This window comes from Cherax quadricarinatus, chromosome 54, assembly GCF_038502225.1.
Source record: "Cherax quadricarinatus isolate ZL_2023a chromosome 54, ASM3850222v1, whole genome shotgun sequence".
Taxonomy (NCBI): Eukaryota; Metazoa; Arthropoda; class Malacostraca; order Decapoda; family Parastacidae; genus Cherax; species Cherax quadricarinatus.
In genome coordinates this window covers 4,294,201-4,313,285 of record NC_091345.1, presented here as the reverse complement: position 1 = coordinate 4,313,285, position 19,085 = coordinate 4,294,201, and the positions used below count along the sequence as shown (strand labels likewise).

General features: G+C 40.1%; 1 protein-coding gene and 1 long non-coding RNA gene across 2 annotated transcripts in view; one reads left to right on the top strand and one right to left on the bottom strand.

The window, feature by feature from the left end:
• The window catches only part of LOC128699123 (CDK5 regulatory subunit-associated protein 3), a 39,062-nt gene extending 35,197 nt beyond the window's left edge, over positions 1-3,865 (top strand). The window contains exon 11 of the mRNA XM_053791648.2: positions 3,447-3,865. Coding sequence (XP_053647623.1) covers positions 3,447-3,696 — 250 coding nt within the window. The 3' untranslated portion in view covers positions 3,697-3,865. The remainder of the gene's footprint in view (positions 1-3,446) is intronic.
• The window catches only part of LOC138854300 (uncharacterized), a 28,285-nt gene extending 10,620 nt beyond the window's left edge, over positions 1-17,665 (bottom strand). Inside the window, exons 1-2 of the long non-coding RNA XR_011393494.1 lie at positions 17,510-17,665; positions 1,469-1,700 (exon numbers count right to left, since the gene is read on the bottom strand). This is a non-coding gene — a long non-coding RNA (uncharacterized lncRNA). The remainder of the gene's footprint in view (positions 1-1,468; positions 1,701-17,509) is intronic.
• Between the last annotated feature and the right edge of the window lie 1,420 nt (positions 17,666-19,085).

Sequence of the window (19,085 nt, the reverse complement as noted above, 5' to 3'; positions counted from 1 at the left end):
ACTTATTCCCCCTTCCCTTTATATAAAGGAATTATACATGCTCTCCAGCAATCCCTAGGCACTTTCCCCTCTTTCATACATTTATTTATTAAACAAAAATACCAACCGCTGTATCTCCCCCTGTTATATCAATAAATTTGAAAAAAAAAAAAAGCCAAAGGTCTGAACATTGAAGGTATCACTGATACTTTTGCTTCCAACCACCCCAGCTTTAAAGCTGAAAGATCTTGCATATAGCAACTATTAGGTGACTTTGATAAAATCACAGAGGCAGTCTTAAAGTCTTTATGGGTCGCTGGCAGCAACAGCCTGGTTGATCAGGGACTTAATACGAAAGTCTGGACTTATGTCAGTCTGCAAGAATAAAGCCTTTTGATTAGCTATCCAAAATGTGTTGCATAATTGCTATTTTTTTTTTTTTTGGTGTCTACTATTTTACTCGTGTATCTACATGATAAAGGTAGAGAAGTTTTCATTGCTTTTATGGATTTAGAAAAGACTTATGATAGGGTGGATAGGGGAGCAATGTGACAGACGGTGTAAGTGTATGGAATAGATGGTAAGTTACTAAATGCTGTAAAGAGTTTTTACGAGGATCGTGAGGCTCAGGTTAGGGTGTGTAGGAGAGAGAGGGAGATTACTTTCCTGTAAAAAGTAGGTCTTAGATAGGGATTTGTAATGTCACTGTGGTGGTTTAACATGATTATAGATGGGGTTGTAAAAGAAGTAAATGCTAGGGTGTTGGTGAGATGGGGTGGGATTAAATTATGAAGATTTAATTACAAAATGGGAGTTGACACAGTTACTTTTTGCTGACGATACTGTACTTTCAGGAGATTCTAACGAAAAGTCGTGAAGGATAGTGGACAAGTTTGGGAGGTTGTGTAAAGGAAGTTGAAAGTGAACTTAAATAAGAGTAGGGTGATGAGGATAAACGGTTTAGATAAGGAAAAACTGGATATCAGATTGGAGGGAGTATGGAAGAATTGAATGTGTTCAGATATTTGGGAGTAGACTTGTCAGTGGATAGATTTATGAAGAATGAGGCAAGCCATAGAATTAATGAAGGAAAATTTATATATATATTTTTCCACAAGTTTGCCGTCTCCCACCGAAGCAGGGTGACCCAAAAAGAAAAAATCCCTAAAAAGCAAATACTTTCATCATTCAACACTTTCACCTCACTCGCACATAATCGCTGTTTTTGCAGAGGTGCTCAGAATACAACAGTTTATAAGTATATATTTATAAAGATACACAACATATCCCTCCAAACTGCCAATATCCCAAACCCCTCCTTTAAAGTGCAGGCATTGTACTTCCCATTTCCAGGACTCAAGTCCGGCTATATAAATAACCAGTTTCTCTGAATCCCTTCACTAAATATTACCCTGCTCCCACTCTAACAGCTAGTCAGGTCCCAAATGCCATTCATCTCCATTCACTCCTATCTAACACGCTCACGCACGATTGCTGGAAGTCCAAGCCCACAAGACCTCCTTTATCCCAGAGCACCGTGGAGTGTTTGTAGAAGTCTGGGTTATAATCTTGTCATTAATGGACTTCACATGTGCTTGAGGAGGGCTTGTTGGCTGAATTGTTCAGCTGCATCGTATAAATGCAGTGTTTATGGATGTTCTGCTTTGCAGTGGCTGGCTTCGACCAATCTTGATGACTTGGTACAGGGCTTTACTTAGGACCTGAAATAAAAGATCTGCAGTCACAACTGGGCTGAAGAGTTTTTTTTTTTTTTTTTAGCAGTTTGAAATGCTGTCTAAGATGGTTAATAATAATAATGGGTCATTTAGCACAAGATGTAGTGTAAGCTTGATCCTCAGTCTCTAAGTTTGAGACAGATGCACTTCTTATTTGTATTCACCTAGATGTGTCTTAAGGTGTAAATAAGTGATATAAAATCCCAACACAATGGAAAAAGGAGAGAGAAATACAGTATAATGTGATTAATGGCACTGTTTCACCCACACCATGGGCTTTGCCAAGTCACTTGATAAAGCCCACTGTGTGGAAGAAACGTCAATAAAGGATCACATTGTACAGTATTTATTTCTTTCCATGCTACCTAAGAGTTCTAGTCTATGACCTGGAGACCTGCCTCTTCTGTAGCTGCTTCCTTTGTTTTGAGTGATGTTTGTAGTTACTAGTGGGCACTGGCATTGCCAGAGGGAAGCTTTGGGGGGCTAAAACTTTCTCCTCTTTGAGATAAATACTTATTTTTTTAATCATTGGCTAATTTTCATTGCATTATATTGACCAATGACTTCAATAGCATGATAGTTTAAGAAACTTCACATACGTTCTGAAAATCGTACACTTTTAAAGATGATTTTTATCAGCATCTAATCAGTTTCCTCCCCAGTGATATTCTGGCATGAATCTTCCCCTGAATGAAATATTGGTTGTGCAGTTGCTAGTGGGTCATTAGGGTCTCCCTGCAGAGTAAATAATTTTGATGGTTTTGTTAGGACCTGATGGCCACAATGACTACCTCCTGCCAGCTGTTCTGTACTAGGTATCAGCAAGTGATTCAGCTAGCAGTCTCCCAAATTCTCAAGTGTAATTTCCCACAAAGTGGGAAATTACACTTGAGAATTTGGTTAGCCACTAGCAGAGGCAGCAGTGTTAGTCAGTAGCCCTATATACCTCCAACAACAATGGAGGAGTCAGTTTCGTGCTGTCCTTTTTTTATCGATTAATCACTTACTTGCTACACTATTAATGCTACGCTTTATCGCTGGCTAGCGCTATAGCCTTTATCAACTCCTGCTGCTTTAGTATCGTACATATTGCAGAATCACTGAAAAAGGCACATTCTCCCCTCTCTCTCAGCCCTTTACCAAAGGCTGGCTGCCATGGTGGCTTATTTAGCAGTTACAAGCACTGGCTGGTAAACAATGGCACATTGGCCGTACATGGAGTGTCAGGACCGCTCAGGCCACATGGACACGGTCTGGACAAATGACTTGTACAGAGTTCAGTGATGTTCATTAAGCCAATATTTTGATGAAAAAAATTGTACTTATTCCGACGACAACTTAATCTGGGGGTCCACTGTATATCTACTCCTTTCCTTCTATGGCTCAGAGAAATAAAATTACCATCATTATTATTTCTTTAGCCAGAAGTTAGCCTTAGTGCTAACTTCCAACTGACTTTGATATGGATGCTGTAAAGTGTTCTTTTATATTATGTTTGTTTTCTTGGGAAGGAAACCTCTAGCTGTCCAGTCCAACAGCAGTAGAAGTGTTGCTTATACCTTGAAGCTTGCAGTTCAGGTTCCACTGCTGTGTATAGTTATGTTCTTAGCAAGTCACAAAGCCCTGACGCAGAAATGTATTCTTCATTCTTTAAAATCATTCATTGTGAATTGCTTGAATTGATATTGCCGTTTTGATTAGTAACATTAGAAAATTTACCCGTTTTTTCAGATATGTAGATCGACTAGCAGATTCTCTCAAATCCAAGCTTGCTGTTGGTGACAAATTAGCAGAATCACAAGTGTCTGCTATACAACTAAAGGAGAAGACTGCTGAGGAACAACGCAGTCTTACCCCAAAGCTGGCTCTGATTATTGCGCGCACAAAAGAGCTACAGTCTCACATACAAGAACATATCTCTAAACGTTACAAAAACCGGCCTGTGAACTTAATGGGTGCTTATCTTAGCATGCAGTTGTGAATACATGAATAGGTTTATTATTTAATTACCCAATAAGTTTTCAAGGTTTGTAGTGCTGCTGTACACAAAATCCATATAATTTGTTAAGCCTTGAACTGTATTAAAAAAAATGTATAACCTTGTAAAATTACTGTTTGTATTTTTCTTCTATAAAGAGTATGAAATTGAAGGGTGTGTTATTATAGTTGCAGCTGAAGAGCAATATGTTAGTCTACTTATAAAAATATAATCACCAGGGAAAATAGATCCATACACAGGTAATATATTAACATACTGAGAGTAGTCATGTTAGTGCAATCTTCTGCCATGCAGTTGTAAGACATACCTTCCTCTTGGATCACTGAGTATTGTAAATATTGTACAGGGGTAGATCCAATTCCCACATCTGCCTCCTAACTAAGTAGCAATCTATCACTAGTCTCAATTGCCTCATTCAGAATGGCTCATTTTGCCATTCATTTTTCTTATATATTCAAACTCCATGAATATACAGTACATTTCAGTTAATTTTTAATAACCTACTAGTGATAGTTTTTATGGAAGCAATCAGTAAACAAATTTGCTGCTAAGCAAGGAGCATACTATAATAGATAAAGGTTTATTTCTTTGTAAAGGTTACAATGTGTAATTACAATTTTGGTTTCCTAAGTACAAAAAGTCACTATTTAATCTTAATACTAATGTGAGGTAGTCAAGGTGGAGGTTTTTAACAATAACAATCAATAATGGTACTAGGTTTGTGTCAACCATCTCTGATATTGTTTTAATGTCACCTCTGCACCATTTATAACATTTTTAAATGTTTATACAGTATGAGGCCTGGTCACAGACCGGGCCACGGGGGCATTGACCCCTGGAACCCTCTCCAGGTAGTAGTGTACTTTACATTGTAATAAACAGAATGGAGGAAATCAGCTCAAATACTGTATACATTATTTTAGGTATACATACTTTTCAGAGAACCCGTCATAAGTCCGAGTCGTCGGTAAACGAGTAAGTCGCTAAGTGAGGAGAGGCTGTATTATTATATTCTTGAATCTTTACCTTTGTTTACATTTCTTTTGACTGTGAATGGAACATGTACGATCTGTAATTGATAAATTAGACACATGTGCAACACTTGGGTATCTTTAATGAGGAAACGTTTTGCCACACAGTGGCTTCATCAGCCCATACCAAGGAGAATGGTGAAGAACAGTTACATGTTTCCTCATTAAAGATACCCAAGTGTTGCATGAGTCTAACTTATCAACTTGTTGGCTCTCTGAACCATTTATCTACAATCCGTAATCAAGTTTTGATAAATTTAACTTTTAGTAATATAGAGTTATGTATATTTTATGATAGTAAATAATAAAATAGACTTGTATCTACATATATTTTATGCATTCATAACATACCTAACTTTTTCTTAATTTTCCAGCTGCAAATCTCCAAAACATTTTTCAATATATTTATCGAAAAAATCTGCATGTAAGTGGACCTGTGCAGTTCAAACTGTGTTATTCAAGGGTCAACTGTAACTGTTTTTTTTTTTCTTTTTACTATACAGTGGAACCCCGGTTAACGATATTTTTTCATTCCAGAAGTAAGTTCAGGTGCCAGTACTGACCGAATTTGTTCCCATAAGGAATATTGTAAAGTAGATTAGTCCATTTCAGACCCCCAAACATACACGTACAAACGCAATTACATAAATACACTTACATAATTGGTCGCATTGGGAGGTGATCGTTAAGCGGGGGTCCACTGTATTGGTCTTCTAACAATATGTTTTTTTTTTTTTTCCAACAAGTCGGCCGTCTCCCACCGAGGCAGGATGACCCAAAATGAAAATACTTTCATCATTCAACACTTTCACCTCACTCACACATAATCACTGTTTTTGCAGAGGTGCTCAGAACACAAGTTTAGAAACATATGCGTATAAAGATACCCAACATATCCCTCCAAACTGCTAATATCCTGAACCCCTCCTTTAGAGTGCAGGCATTGTACTTCCCATTTCCAGGACTCAAGTCCGGTTTCCCTGAATCCCTTCACTAAATATTACCCTGCTCACACTCCAACAGAGCGTCAGGTCCCAAATATCATTCGTCTCCATTAACTCCTATCGAATACGATCATGCATGCCTGCTGGAAGTCCAAGCCCCTCGCCCACAAAACCTCCCTTACCCCTTCCTTCCAACCTTTTTGAGGACGACCCCTACCCCGCCTTCCTTCTCCTACAGATTTAAATGCTCTCCATGTCATTCTACTCTGATCCATTTCTCTCTAAATGACCAAACCACCTCAACAACCCCTCTTCAGCCCTCTAATACTTTTATTAACTCCACACCTTCTCCTAATTTCCACACTCCGAATTTTCTGCATAATATTTACACCACACATTGCCCTTAGACAGGACATCTCCACTGCCTCCTCGCTGCTGCATTCACAACCCAAGCTTCACACCCATATAAGAGTGTTGGTACTACTATACTTTCATACATTCCCTTCTTTGCCTCCATAGATAACGTTTTTTGACTCCACATATACCTCAACGCACCACTCACCATTTTTCCCCTCATCAATTCTATGATTAACCTCATCCTTCATAAATCCATCCGCCGACACGTCAACTCCCAAGTACAGTGGACCCCCGCATAACGATATTAATCCGTTCATGAGAGCGCATTGTTATGCGAAATTATCGTTATGCGAATGAATTTTCCCCATAAGAAATAATGGAAATCAAATTAATCCGTGAAAGACACCCAAAAGTATGAAAAAAAAATTTTTTACCACATGAAATATACATTTTCCTACACACAAAGAGAAGGATACATGCACAATAGTAGAGTAGTACATGCACAGTATATATTGTGCATGTACTACTCTACTAAATGAAGAATAAATGACACTTACCTTTATTGAAGATGCAGCAATGACTGATGAGACACTGTGTCCTGGGAGTGCCTTTTCCTCCTGGGTACTGTAGGTCCTGTTTGGCATTTTCTTCCAGAACAGGCCTTATCACACTGTGTATGCCACTACAATTCTTAAATCTCTCAAACCAACCTTTGCTGGCTTTAAATTCACCAATATGAGCACTAGTTCCAGGCGTTTTTCCCTGTTCACCTGGGTGTTAGTCGACTGGTGTGGGTTGCATCCTGGGAGACAAGATTAAGGACCCCAATGGAAATAAGTTAGACAGTCTTCGATGACACTGACTTTTTTGGGTTGTCCTGGGTGGCTAACCCTCTGGGGTTAATTGTTTCTTGGTATTCTCAATAAGCCACACCAACAACGGTGCTACAGCAGCAGCAGCAGCTGACAGTGCTACAGCAGCAGCAGCTGACAGTGCTACAGCAGCAGCAGCAGACAGTGCTACAGCAGCAGCAGCTGACAGTGCTACAGCAGCAGACGGTACTACAGCAGCAGCAGCAGCAGCAGCTGACGGTGCTACAGCAGCAGCAGCAGCAGCTGACAGTGCTACAGCAGCAGCAGACAATGCTACAGCAGCAGCAGACGGTACTACAACAGCAGCAGCAGACGGTGGTACAGCAGCAGCAGCTGACAGTGCTACAGCAGCAGCAGCAGCAGCAGCAGCTGACAGTGCTACAGCAGCAGCAGCAGCTGACAGTGCTACAGCAGCAGCAGACAATGCTACAGCAGCAGCAGACAGTACTACAGCAGCAGCAGACGGTACTACAGCAGCAGCAGCAGCTGACGGTGGTACAGCAGCAGCAGCAGCTGACGGTGCTACAGCAGCAGCAGCAGCAGCAGCAGCTGACAGTGCTACAGCAGCAGCAGCAGCAGCATCAGCAGTTGACCATGGTACCACAGTATTTCGATAATATTTCTCACCCTTTTTACCACTGGGTTGGCACTAGAAGCTTTCTTGGGGCCCATGGTCACTTATTTTGCAGATAAAATCACCAAAAACACTGTAATAATACGAAATGTTACGATTGTATGCTTGGATGTTACCGTGGAGGCTGGCTTGTAAACAATGCCACCGGCGGAACATGTGAGGCTGGCTCAGGCCGCACATTAGACACGTCTCGGACGAATAGTGTTGAGCGGGTTTTTTAGCGGTATGCGAGGCAAAATCTTAGCGATAAAATGTATCGGTATGCAGATTTAATGTTATGTGATGCCAACGGTATGTGGGGGTCCACTGTATCTGAAAACATTCACTTCTTCCATACTCCTCCTCTCCAATTTGATATCCAATTTTTCTTTATCTAAATCATTTGATACCCTCATCACCTTACTCTTTTCTATGTTCACTTTCAACTTTCTACCTTTACACACACTCCCAAACTCATCCACTAACCTTAGCAATTTTTCTTTAGAATCTCCCATAAGCACAGTATCATCAGCAAAAAGTAACTGTCAATTCCCATTTTGTATTTGATTCCCCATAATTTAATCCCACCCCTCTCCCGAACACCCTAGCATTTCTTTTACAACCCCATCTATAAATATATTAAACAACCATGGTGACATTACACATCCCTGTAATATTTAAAAGGAATATTTAAAATATTACAATGGTTTCAAAGTGAAATGCTCCTCAAAACATGGAAACAAGTCACATTGTTTGACTTGACTGAGTTATCCTGGGTTAAATATATTTAGTGTGCTTTGTGGCTGAATTCCAGTGTATCATGAAATTGTAATAAATTTGGAAATTAGCAAGTCCTTTCATGCCACTTCCACATCCTGTTTGTTGGAAGGGAATCTGGAAGTGGAACAACAGCTCCTGGGTTCATTGTTTACTTATGCTAGTTAGGCATACAAGTATACAAGACACACAGTCATCACTTTAGTTAACCACAATGCACTGTGTGGACCTTCCTGGCCTTAGATTTATTTTCTAATATATGAAAATACTAGAAGTCCCAAAGAGTTGTGATGAAGTCAAAATTATTGGCAAGTGGAAGTTGTGAAGATACGAAAAATTGTGCATACTAGTACATGGAACACAATCGTCAGTTGCATTCTAGTATATTGGACGCAATTTAAATTGATAAATCAACGGTGAACTGTATAACAAAACTTCCCTAATAAAAACTTGCAAAATACATTTATAGTCAATGTTGAAAATGATAAAAATTGTCAAGAACTTTCAAGACCTCATCAACAGTGACTGATAATATTAACTTTGGGTCTCTAACATTTAGGATATTTAACAATAAGCAGTTGCTGCTCACATTATCCAATAATGTGAGAGGCAATGCTTAGATTTTTGTCTTTCTATTTAACATTCTGTGCATACAAAAGACTCCCTTCTCATTTCTGCTTATAAAATAAAAGTTTCAACTTCAGAATCCATTCTGATGGTCTCCATTGTGACGCGCACAAAACATCGCCATAGTCTGAAAAATTACCCGTGTAAAAAACTGACGTAGTGACAAAAATTCAGAGCACAACTACCCAAGCACTTTAAAACATTTAATACACAGTCCTACTTCTGAATCTGGTGCTTTAAAGGCAATTCATAAACTCACCAGTACTCATTCCCTAGTCGTCAAGCTAAAATATGTAAATATACCAATTGAAATGTCCCTTTGAACTGCAACATTTCCACCTCTTCCCTCCAGAATGCAGCAGGAGCTGTACTTACCACCTTCATATGAGGACTGACAAAACACAGACAGCCTCCCCTTCCCCTCGGCACTCAAATAAGTCACAAAGCTGTATATCGGGTGCTGGATACTTTAGAATTTATAAAAGGTGCAACTGTCTTCATAACAAATCTTTCTGGTTAGAAGTATTAATTACTGCAAGGTACAACATACCAGAGACAAAGTCCAAAATATTTAAGCATGGCAATACAGGTACTAACTACTGTCAACTATGAAGAGTGATAACACTGTGATTCCCACCTACAGAACCAAAGTATAGCTGGAACAGGTTTCCTTAAATTCTTTCAAAAATTTTACTTTGCTTACACCACAACACATACATGAGGTTAAACAATAAGACAAAAAGCACCAAGCCCAAATAGGTTAAACACTAGTGAGCTTTAACATTTATTATGACCTGGAGATCAGAAGGCAAAAGGTTGAGCATCAAGGCTTTTTACATGACCTGAGCATCAAACCACACCTTGGCATCCTCCTCAAAATTCTGGCTCACTAACTAAAGCCTAATTTTTCATATGTAATAAATACCTTGAACCTAATTTAAAACCTAAAAATACTTTGAACCTAATTTTGTTACAAATACCTTGAACCTAATTTCTTTAAAACATATCTTGAATCATAAACTTGAAGTGGCATTTACTGCCTGAATTGTAGCTGTAAGAAAACATTCATTCATACACTCACAATGGGTCTTTTATTTTAATCATTGGTGAATGTGAAGGGTTAACATCCAACACATCACCTCAGTTGCACTCCATTATCATTCATATATCCTGGGTGATCAGTGACCCTTTCTTTATCATTCACTCATACTGCCATTCATTATCTTAATCTAAATGGAAAATAGCCAGAATTATGAAGAACTTTATGCCAGATCATCATGTCTCCAAGCATAAGTGATATTGAAAGCTTTGGTTTTATTTATGCAAGTCTTTGCAGTGGTAGCAAGTAATATTTATGAAGGGATTCCTGGAAACAAAAATAACAAAAACTGTTCTGAACTACAGAATAGCAACATATGCATCACTTTGCCTGACATGCATTACCATTAATAATAATAATATTTATTTCTACAAGATACAACTATTACAGACCTTGCTGCCATAACTGGCATACTACAGCCTCTTCTCACTTAATGACGAGGTACCGTTTCTAAGAGTAGATTGGTAAGCGAATTGGTTGTTAAGCGAGGAGCATACTGTACTGGTAATGGGTTTGTGTCAACCATCTTAAGATGGTTTTTTAGTGTCACCTTTGCACCATTTATAAAATTTTTAGTATAATTTTAGATGTTTATACAGTAGTGTACTGTATACTGTAATAAACAGAATAGAGGAAATCAGCTCTAATATACATTACTTAGGTTTGCATACTGGTTGGAGAGCTGGTCGTAAGTCCGAGCAGCCAGTAAATGAATACGTCGCTAAGTGAGGAGAGGCTGGACAGTATATATCTATTTCTACAAGCGCATGTACAAGGTATACAGGTCTTGGCATTGTGCACTGCAATGTCTATAAGATGGAAAACACTTTCATGTACCACTTGTGACTCCTACACACACAATGAACCCTATCCTCATGTCTCACTTGCTGACTGGTCGCATATTGTTCACATAGTTGACGACAACAGCTGGCTTTACAATGCATTCATTGGTGTCCCTGTTCACTTTGTCTATTTGTACCATCTTGTTTCTGTGGATGGTTGATAGCAACATGTCCTGTTTGTCATGCTAAGTCAATGCCATGATCTCGTTGGTATGAAATGCTGCACTGCACCTTTCAACAATATCTCCAGTGAACCTTGGCATATGTTTTCTATTTCTTCTCACTGTTCACGGTATTGTTCATGTGGAGGAAATCAGCAAGCATAGGGTTTGTATACCAGTTGTCTCTGTGAACAATGTATGACCCTTGCTAAGGTATGGCCCCATCATCTTGTGAACAACAACACCGGAAACGCCCAACATCCACTTGGTATCATCGAGTGTGTTTATCCTGGTGTAGACGATGACATCCAACACTATGCCATTCTCACAGTCACACATAACAAAGAGTTTTATACCAAATCAATTACATCTGCTCGGCATATATTGTTTGAATGACAGTCGTCCCTTGAACAGAATCAAGGATGCATCGACAACAATGTTTTTGAAGGGATAAAAGTAGGCACTGAATTTTTGCTTCATATACAGCCTCTCCTCACTTTGTGACGTACTCATTTACTGACCACTCGGACTTACGACCGGCTCTCCAACCAGTATGCAAACCTAAATAATGTACATGTATATTAGAGCTGATTTCCTCTGTTCTGTTTATTACAGAATAAATTACTGCATAAACATTTAAAATATACCAGAAATGTTATAAATGGTGCAAAGGCGACATTAAAAAAATATCTAAAGATGGTTGACATAAGTCCCCCCCCCCTTAAGACCAATTCGCTTACCGACCTACTCTCAGGAACGGTACTCCGTCATTAAGTGAGGAGAGGCTGTACATAAACACTTCCCAGATTTTGTACAGCAGGTCATTTCTGTTTGCCCTATTCCTGTCGGACAAGTGCAACATTTGTAGCAACAGTGTGAATTTGATGCAGGGGAGGAGGTCACAGAAGACCAGATTACTGAGGAAGTAGTGTGTGGACCAGTACTGTGCTATGCAGGTCTCCCTCCACATACGCGAGGGTTAAGGGATCAAGAACCTCGCGAATATCGAAAAATCGCGAATGTTTGGTGCCCAGATATATTGTAGGGAAATGTAATAACAGCATTTATTTAGCCTAACAATATTGCCTCCTTAACCTATTGAACCATGAACAATCATAAAACACACAAAAACATCGTAAAATATTGTACTAGTACCAGCCTTTTGGTAAAGAAGGTGAGAAAACTATAGAATTCAAGAAAGAATTCATAGCAGAGTACCAAAGTAGAGGAGGAAGAGAAAGGGGAGAATGCGCCTTCTTCACTGATTTGACAATATGTACAATACTAAAGCAGCACGAGTCGATGAAGGCTATAGCACCAGCCAGCGATAAAGTGTAGCATTAACAGTGTAGTAAGTAAGTTAAGCGATTAAACGATAGAAAAAGGACAGCATGAACCTAACTCTCTCCAATGTTGTTGGAGTTATATAGGGCGACTGACAACACCGCTCCATCACTGTCTTGCCAGAGGCATGCTTACACTACAGTTGTAAAACTGCAACATTAACACCCCTCCTTCAGAGTGCCGGCACTGTACTTCCCATCTCCAGGAATCAAGTCTGGCCTGCTGGTTTCCCTGAATCCCTTCATAAATGTTACCTTGCTTACACTCCAAACAGCATGTCAGATCCTAAAAACCATTTGTCTCCATTTGCTATTATCTAACATGCTCACACACGTTTGCTGAAAGTCCAAGCCTCTCGCACACAAAACCTCTACCACCTCCCTCCAACCTTTCCTAGGCCGACACCTACCCAGTCTTCCCTCCACTACAGATTTATACACTCTCGAAGTCATTCTATTTCGTTCCACCCTCTCTACATGTCCAAACCATCTCAATAACCCCTCCTCAGCTCTCTGGATAATAGTTTCAGTAATTTCACACCTCTTCCTAATCTCCAAACTACGGATTCTCTGTATTATATTCACACCACACATTGCCCTCAGACACAACATCTCCACTGCCTCCAGCCTTCTTGTTGCAACATTCACAGCCCATGCCTCACACCTATACAAGAGTGCTGGTATAACTATACTCTCATATATTCCCCTCTTTGCTTTCACGGATAAATTCTTTGTCTCCACAGACTCCTCAGTGCACCACTCACCTTTCTCCCCTCGTCAATTCTATGATTTACCTCATCTTTCATAGACCCATCTGCTGACACGTCCACTCCCAAATATCTGAATACAATCACCTCCTCCATACTCTCTCCCTCCAATCTGATATCCAATTTTCCATTACCTAATTTTTTTGTTATCCTCATCACCTTACTCTTTCCAATAAGTATTCACTTTTAATTTCCTTCTTTTACATACCCTGCCAAACTTATCAACCAACCTCTGCAACAGTGTCATCAGCAAAGAGCAACTGTGACAACTCGTACTTTGTGTTAGATTCCTTATCTTTTAACCCCACACCTCTTGCCAACACCCGAGCATTCACTTCTCTTACACCCGAGCATTCACTTCACCAACAATCATGGTGACATCACACATCCCTGTTTAAGGCCTACTTTTACTGGGAAATAATCTCTCTCTTGCCTACATACTCTAACCTGAGCCTCACTATCCTTGTAAAGACTCTTCACTGCTTTCAATAACCTACCTCCTATTCCATACAGTTGCAACACCTGCCACATTAACCCCCTATCCACCCTATCATATGCCTTTTCCAAATCCATAAATGCCAAAAAAACCTCTGTACCCTTATTTAAATACTGTTCACCTATATGTTTTGCTGCAAACACTTGGTCTACACACTCTCTACCCTTCCTAAAGCCTCCTTGTTCATCTGCTATTGTGCTCTCCGTCTTACTTTTAATTCTTTAAATAATAACTCTACTATACACTTTAACAGACTAAATCCCCGATAATTTTTACACACTCTTTTGTCCCCTTTGCCTTTATACAAAGGAACTATGCATACTCTCTGCCAATCCCTAGATAGATACCTTACCCTCTTCCATACATTTATTAAATAAAAACACTAACCACTCCTCACTCTCACCTTCAAGGATCACAACAATGCCACTATCACATCTGCTAGGATACTGATAGGATGGATAATGAGAACATTCAAGACAAGAAATGCTAAGCCAATGATGATCCTTTTTAAATCACTTATTCTTTCTAGGCTGGAATACTGCTGTACATTAACATCCCCATTCAGGGCAGGTGAAATTGCAGAGCTGGAGAATGTGCAGAGAACCTTTACTGCACGTATAAGTTCCATCAAGCACCTTAACTACTGGGAGCGCCTGGAAGCACTTGACTTGTACTCACTAGATTGCAGGCAAGAGAGATATATCATAATCTACACCTGGAAGATTCTGGAGGGACTGGTCCCTAATATGCACACAGCAATCACTCCATACGAAAGCAAAAGACTTGGCAGGCGATGCAACATACCCCCAGTGAAAAGTAGGGGCGTCACTAAGAGAAAACACAATAAGTGTCCGGGGCCCAAGACTGTTCAACAGCCTCCCACCAGCAATAAGGGGCATTACGGGAAGACCCCTGGTTGTCTTCAAGAGGGAGCTGGACAGATACCTAAAGATGGTGCCGGATCAGCCAGGCTGTGGTTCGTACGTTGGATTATGTGCGGCCAGCAGTAACAGCCTCGTTGATCAGGCCCTGATCCACCGGGAGGCCTGGTCGTGGACCGGGCCGCAGGGAAGTTGATCCCCAGAATTCCCTCCAGGTAGACTCCAAAACTTTATCCCGACCTGCTTTTAACATTTATCCTATCAATCCCAGCTGCTTTACCCTCTTTCATTCTACCCACTGCCCCATGCACTTCCCCTGCCACTCACAACTTTATATTACTATTATAAACACAGGTACAAGAAGAAAGGCCATAAATCAAGTCTCCTGACAAAGAACAGGCAGAAGCAAACACAAAGAGGGTAGTTTTAGTACCCATATATTCCGTTCACCAGTACATTCCTTTCGTCAGAATATTTACAATTACAGTGGAACCTTGGTGTTCGTGATTAATCTGTTCTAAAATGTCTGACGAAAACCAAATCGTACGAAAACTGAAGCAATATTTCCCATAAGAAATGATGTAAATCCAATTAATCCGTTCCAGGCACCCAAAAACATTAACAAAAAATACATTTTATAAAGAGTAACTCTAGTTTTACATACAGAAAACAATTAGAAATAAATATAAATGATTAATGAAGTGTATAAATGAACATTTAACATCACTTTTACCTTTACTGAAGACTTGTTGGCATATGGAAGACGGCGAGCAGGGGAGAGATTATTGTTTGGAAGGGGAATCCCCTTCCATAAGGACTTCAGGTATCAAGGCCCTATCTGGGGTTACTTCCCCGGATACGAGAAGTACATCTCGCCAGGATGTACTTCCCGTACATCCTGGCAAGATTAGCCATGCGTACGCCACTTTTGTACTTTGCTACGAGTTCTTTCTTGAATTCTATCATGTTTCTCGCCTTCTTTATCAAAGGGCTGGCACTCGGAACTTTCTTTGACCCCATGGTGGCTTATTTAGAAGTTGCACTCAATAAACAAGCACAAAAAACAATGGATTATTGCGAAATGCTTTGGATGAACGCGTGGGGTGATGCTCACTCAACGACAAAGGCAGACCGAGTCACGAACGCACAGGGTGCTTTGTGTGGGTGCTTGAGTGGCCGAGTCACGGGACGCATTTAGTATGGACCATTTTCAACTCTACGAAAACTGAGCGGGTGTACGAAAGTTGTGACAAAATTTTGACGAAGTCGTCAATGACCGAATCTATGAAAACTGGGGCATACGAAAACCGAGGTTCCACTGCATTAGAAAGTGCAATAAAGCAACCTGAAGTATAATGAGTGAGAGAGCAGTGAGTCACTCATTGTAGAAAATATTTTTCATCTCAAGAAAAATCAATACTGCAAGAGTAATGAGCCTCTGCCATCAGCCAAGTGTAGAAACATAGCATCAATTTGTTAGTGGAGGAGAGATAGATACATGATAATATATACCTGGAAAGTACTTGAGGGTCTGATCCCAAATCTGCACAATGCCATAACAACATGCTGGAGTAAGAGATATGGGAGGAAGTGTAAAAATAAACCCAGTGAGGAGCAGGGGTGCAGTGGGGACAATAAGGGAACACTGTATCAACATCCTGGGTCCTAGACTATTCAACAACTTACCAGAAGATATCAGAAACACAGCTAGAACAAGTGTAGAAGCCTTCAAGAGGAAACTGGACACTTGTCCAGGTGCCAGATCAACCAGGCTGTGATTGATATGTGGGACAGTGGACCTCCAGCAGCAACAGCCTGGTTGACAAGGCATGCACCGGAGTAGTGAAACTCTTGAAAGGTACATAATGTATATCAAAGGTATGGCAGGGGGCAAACTCTCACCTAACTGGCTGACTTACCCCTTTGCAAACTACTCCAGCCTGACTGCCAGTTTGGCTGGTACAGAGGGTTTGGATGAAAGGAGGTGTGATAAACAGAATAATACAGAGGGTTTGGATGAATGGAGGTGTGATAAACAGAATAATACAGAGGGTTTGAATGAATGGAGGTGATAAACACAATAAACTGTAACATACTCAGTGCACACCACAATTGCATAACACAATTTAACATAAAACTCTCATTTCTAGAAAATAACTGCCACATTATATGAGGTCTTACTGTAACTATAGCACTTATATGCTAAATACTATGTAGATCTTAGTGAAAGTGAATGAGAAAAAGATTAGGAGTTTGATTAGCAGAAATTTAAAGCCAAAACAACAAGGTACAAGTGTCTGCAGTAAAGCTAACAGAATTCTTGGCTTCATATCAATAAATATAAATAACCTAAAGTTTTAAGTTATACTTCACATTCTACATCTTACCAAGCACTGCCTTTGTTGGGTTACCCTGGGTGGCTAACCCTCCGGGGTTAAAAATCCGAACAAAATCTCATATTAATTTACAACTATGTTAATGTATGATAATTTGTGTAACTGTATTATGTATATCTATCTAAATAAATAAAACTTGCCACTTGAAAATTTTTAAAAATTATACAGTAATAAAGACAGGACACCACGATCATAGTTCTGCTCCTAGAGCAATAAATATGTAATTGCAAATAGGTAATAATGCAAGAGACGCCGGTACCATTGTAACCATGAACTAGTAAGAATGGGAGGTAATTAGATTTTGAACCACATGACTGGCAAGCTCAAATTCCCAGGAACAAGAACTTCATCGCATCAGGTCACATCTCCTTTAAATAGGTTGCTTACATTAGATGACAAATTATGAGCTCGGGTCTCTGCTATACCAGAATTAGGGGAATTAGAAGGATCTCAAAAACTTAAGCTGCATAATCCTACGGGTTTAGCGCTTCCCCCTTGATTATAATAATAATAATAATCAAAAACTTAAACTTTAAATTAGGCACACAGAACCTACATTTGTACATGAACATTAGGTACACAAACTGACCCATGATGCAGGGATGGTAGACAGGCAGGTACAGTAGATGAGACAGACATGTAGACGCCAGAGAGACAAAATACAAACACGGACTGGTATAGTAGTCAGCTCCGGCCGCCATTGTTGTTGTTCTGCATCACTTCCACACCTGTAACTACTTTATTTTACCGACTTAAATAAATAAATTTTTATTCACGTACAGGTACACATAAATAGTTACATAATTTTCATACATAGCAGCATATGTGTAACTTACCTAGGATAACCCACACTAGTCGCAGTATTGTTATATAACTACAACATCAGGTCCTTAAGTTTAGTTAGTTAGTTTAATATGTTTATTATGCACCCCATACCCATCCTGTGGGCGGTAGTCAAAAGATTACAGAGGTACATAATTGGTCCAGGGACTGGACTCCAAAGTTTTGATAGCTGAGCAAGTTACAGAGGTAATGAATTCACAATTTACAAAGGTAATGAACTCACAAATTACAAAGGTAATGAACTCCGGGTAGGTCTAGTCACAATCATGACAAGTTACAAAGGTATTTACAGATTACAGAGGTACGTAATGGATCCAGGGACTGGGCCCCAAAGTTTGGATGGCTGAACTAGGTACAAGGTAATGAACTCACAAGTTACAAAGGTAATGAATACTGTAAGAATGGTTACTTACGTTTATACATGGCTACAATCATGAACAAATTATAGTTTTTTATTTTTTATTATCACACTGGCCGATTCCCACCAAGGCAGGGTGGCCCGAAAAAGAAAAACTTTCACCATCATTCACTCCATCACTGTCTTGCCAGAAGGGTGCTTTACACTACAGTTTTTAAACTGCAACATTAACACCCCTCCTTCAGAGTGCAGGCACTGTACTTCCCATCTCCAGGACTCAAGTCCGGCCTGCCGGTTTCCCTGAATCCCTTCATAAATGTTACTTTGCTCACACTCCAACAGCACGTCAAGTATTAAAAACCATTTGTCTCCATTCACTCCTATCAAACACGCTCACGCATGCCTGCTGGAAGTCCAAGCCCCTCGCACACAAAACCTCCTTTACCCCCTCCCTCCAACCCTTCCTAGGCCGACCCCTACCCCGCCTTCCTTCCACTACAGACTGATACACTCTTGAAGTCATTCTGTTTCGATCCATTCTCTCTACATGTCCGAACCACCTCAACAACCCTTCCTCAGCCCTCTGGACAACAGTTTTGGTAATCCCGCACCTCCTCCTAACTTCCAAACTACGAATTCTCTGCATTATATTCACACCACACATTGCCCTCAGACATGACATCTCCACTGCCTCCAGCCTTCTCCTCGCTGCAACATTCATCACCCACGCTTCACACCCATATAAGAGCGTTGGTAAAACTATACTCTCATACATTCCCCTCTTTGCCTCCAAGGACAAAGTTCTTTGTCTCCACAGACTCCTAAGTGCACCACTCACTCTTTTTCCCTCATCAATTCTATGATTCACCTCATCTTTCATAGACCCATCCGCTGACACGTCCACTCCCAAATATCTGAATACGTTCACCTCCTCCATACTCTCTCCCTCCAATCTGATATTCAA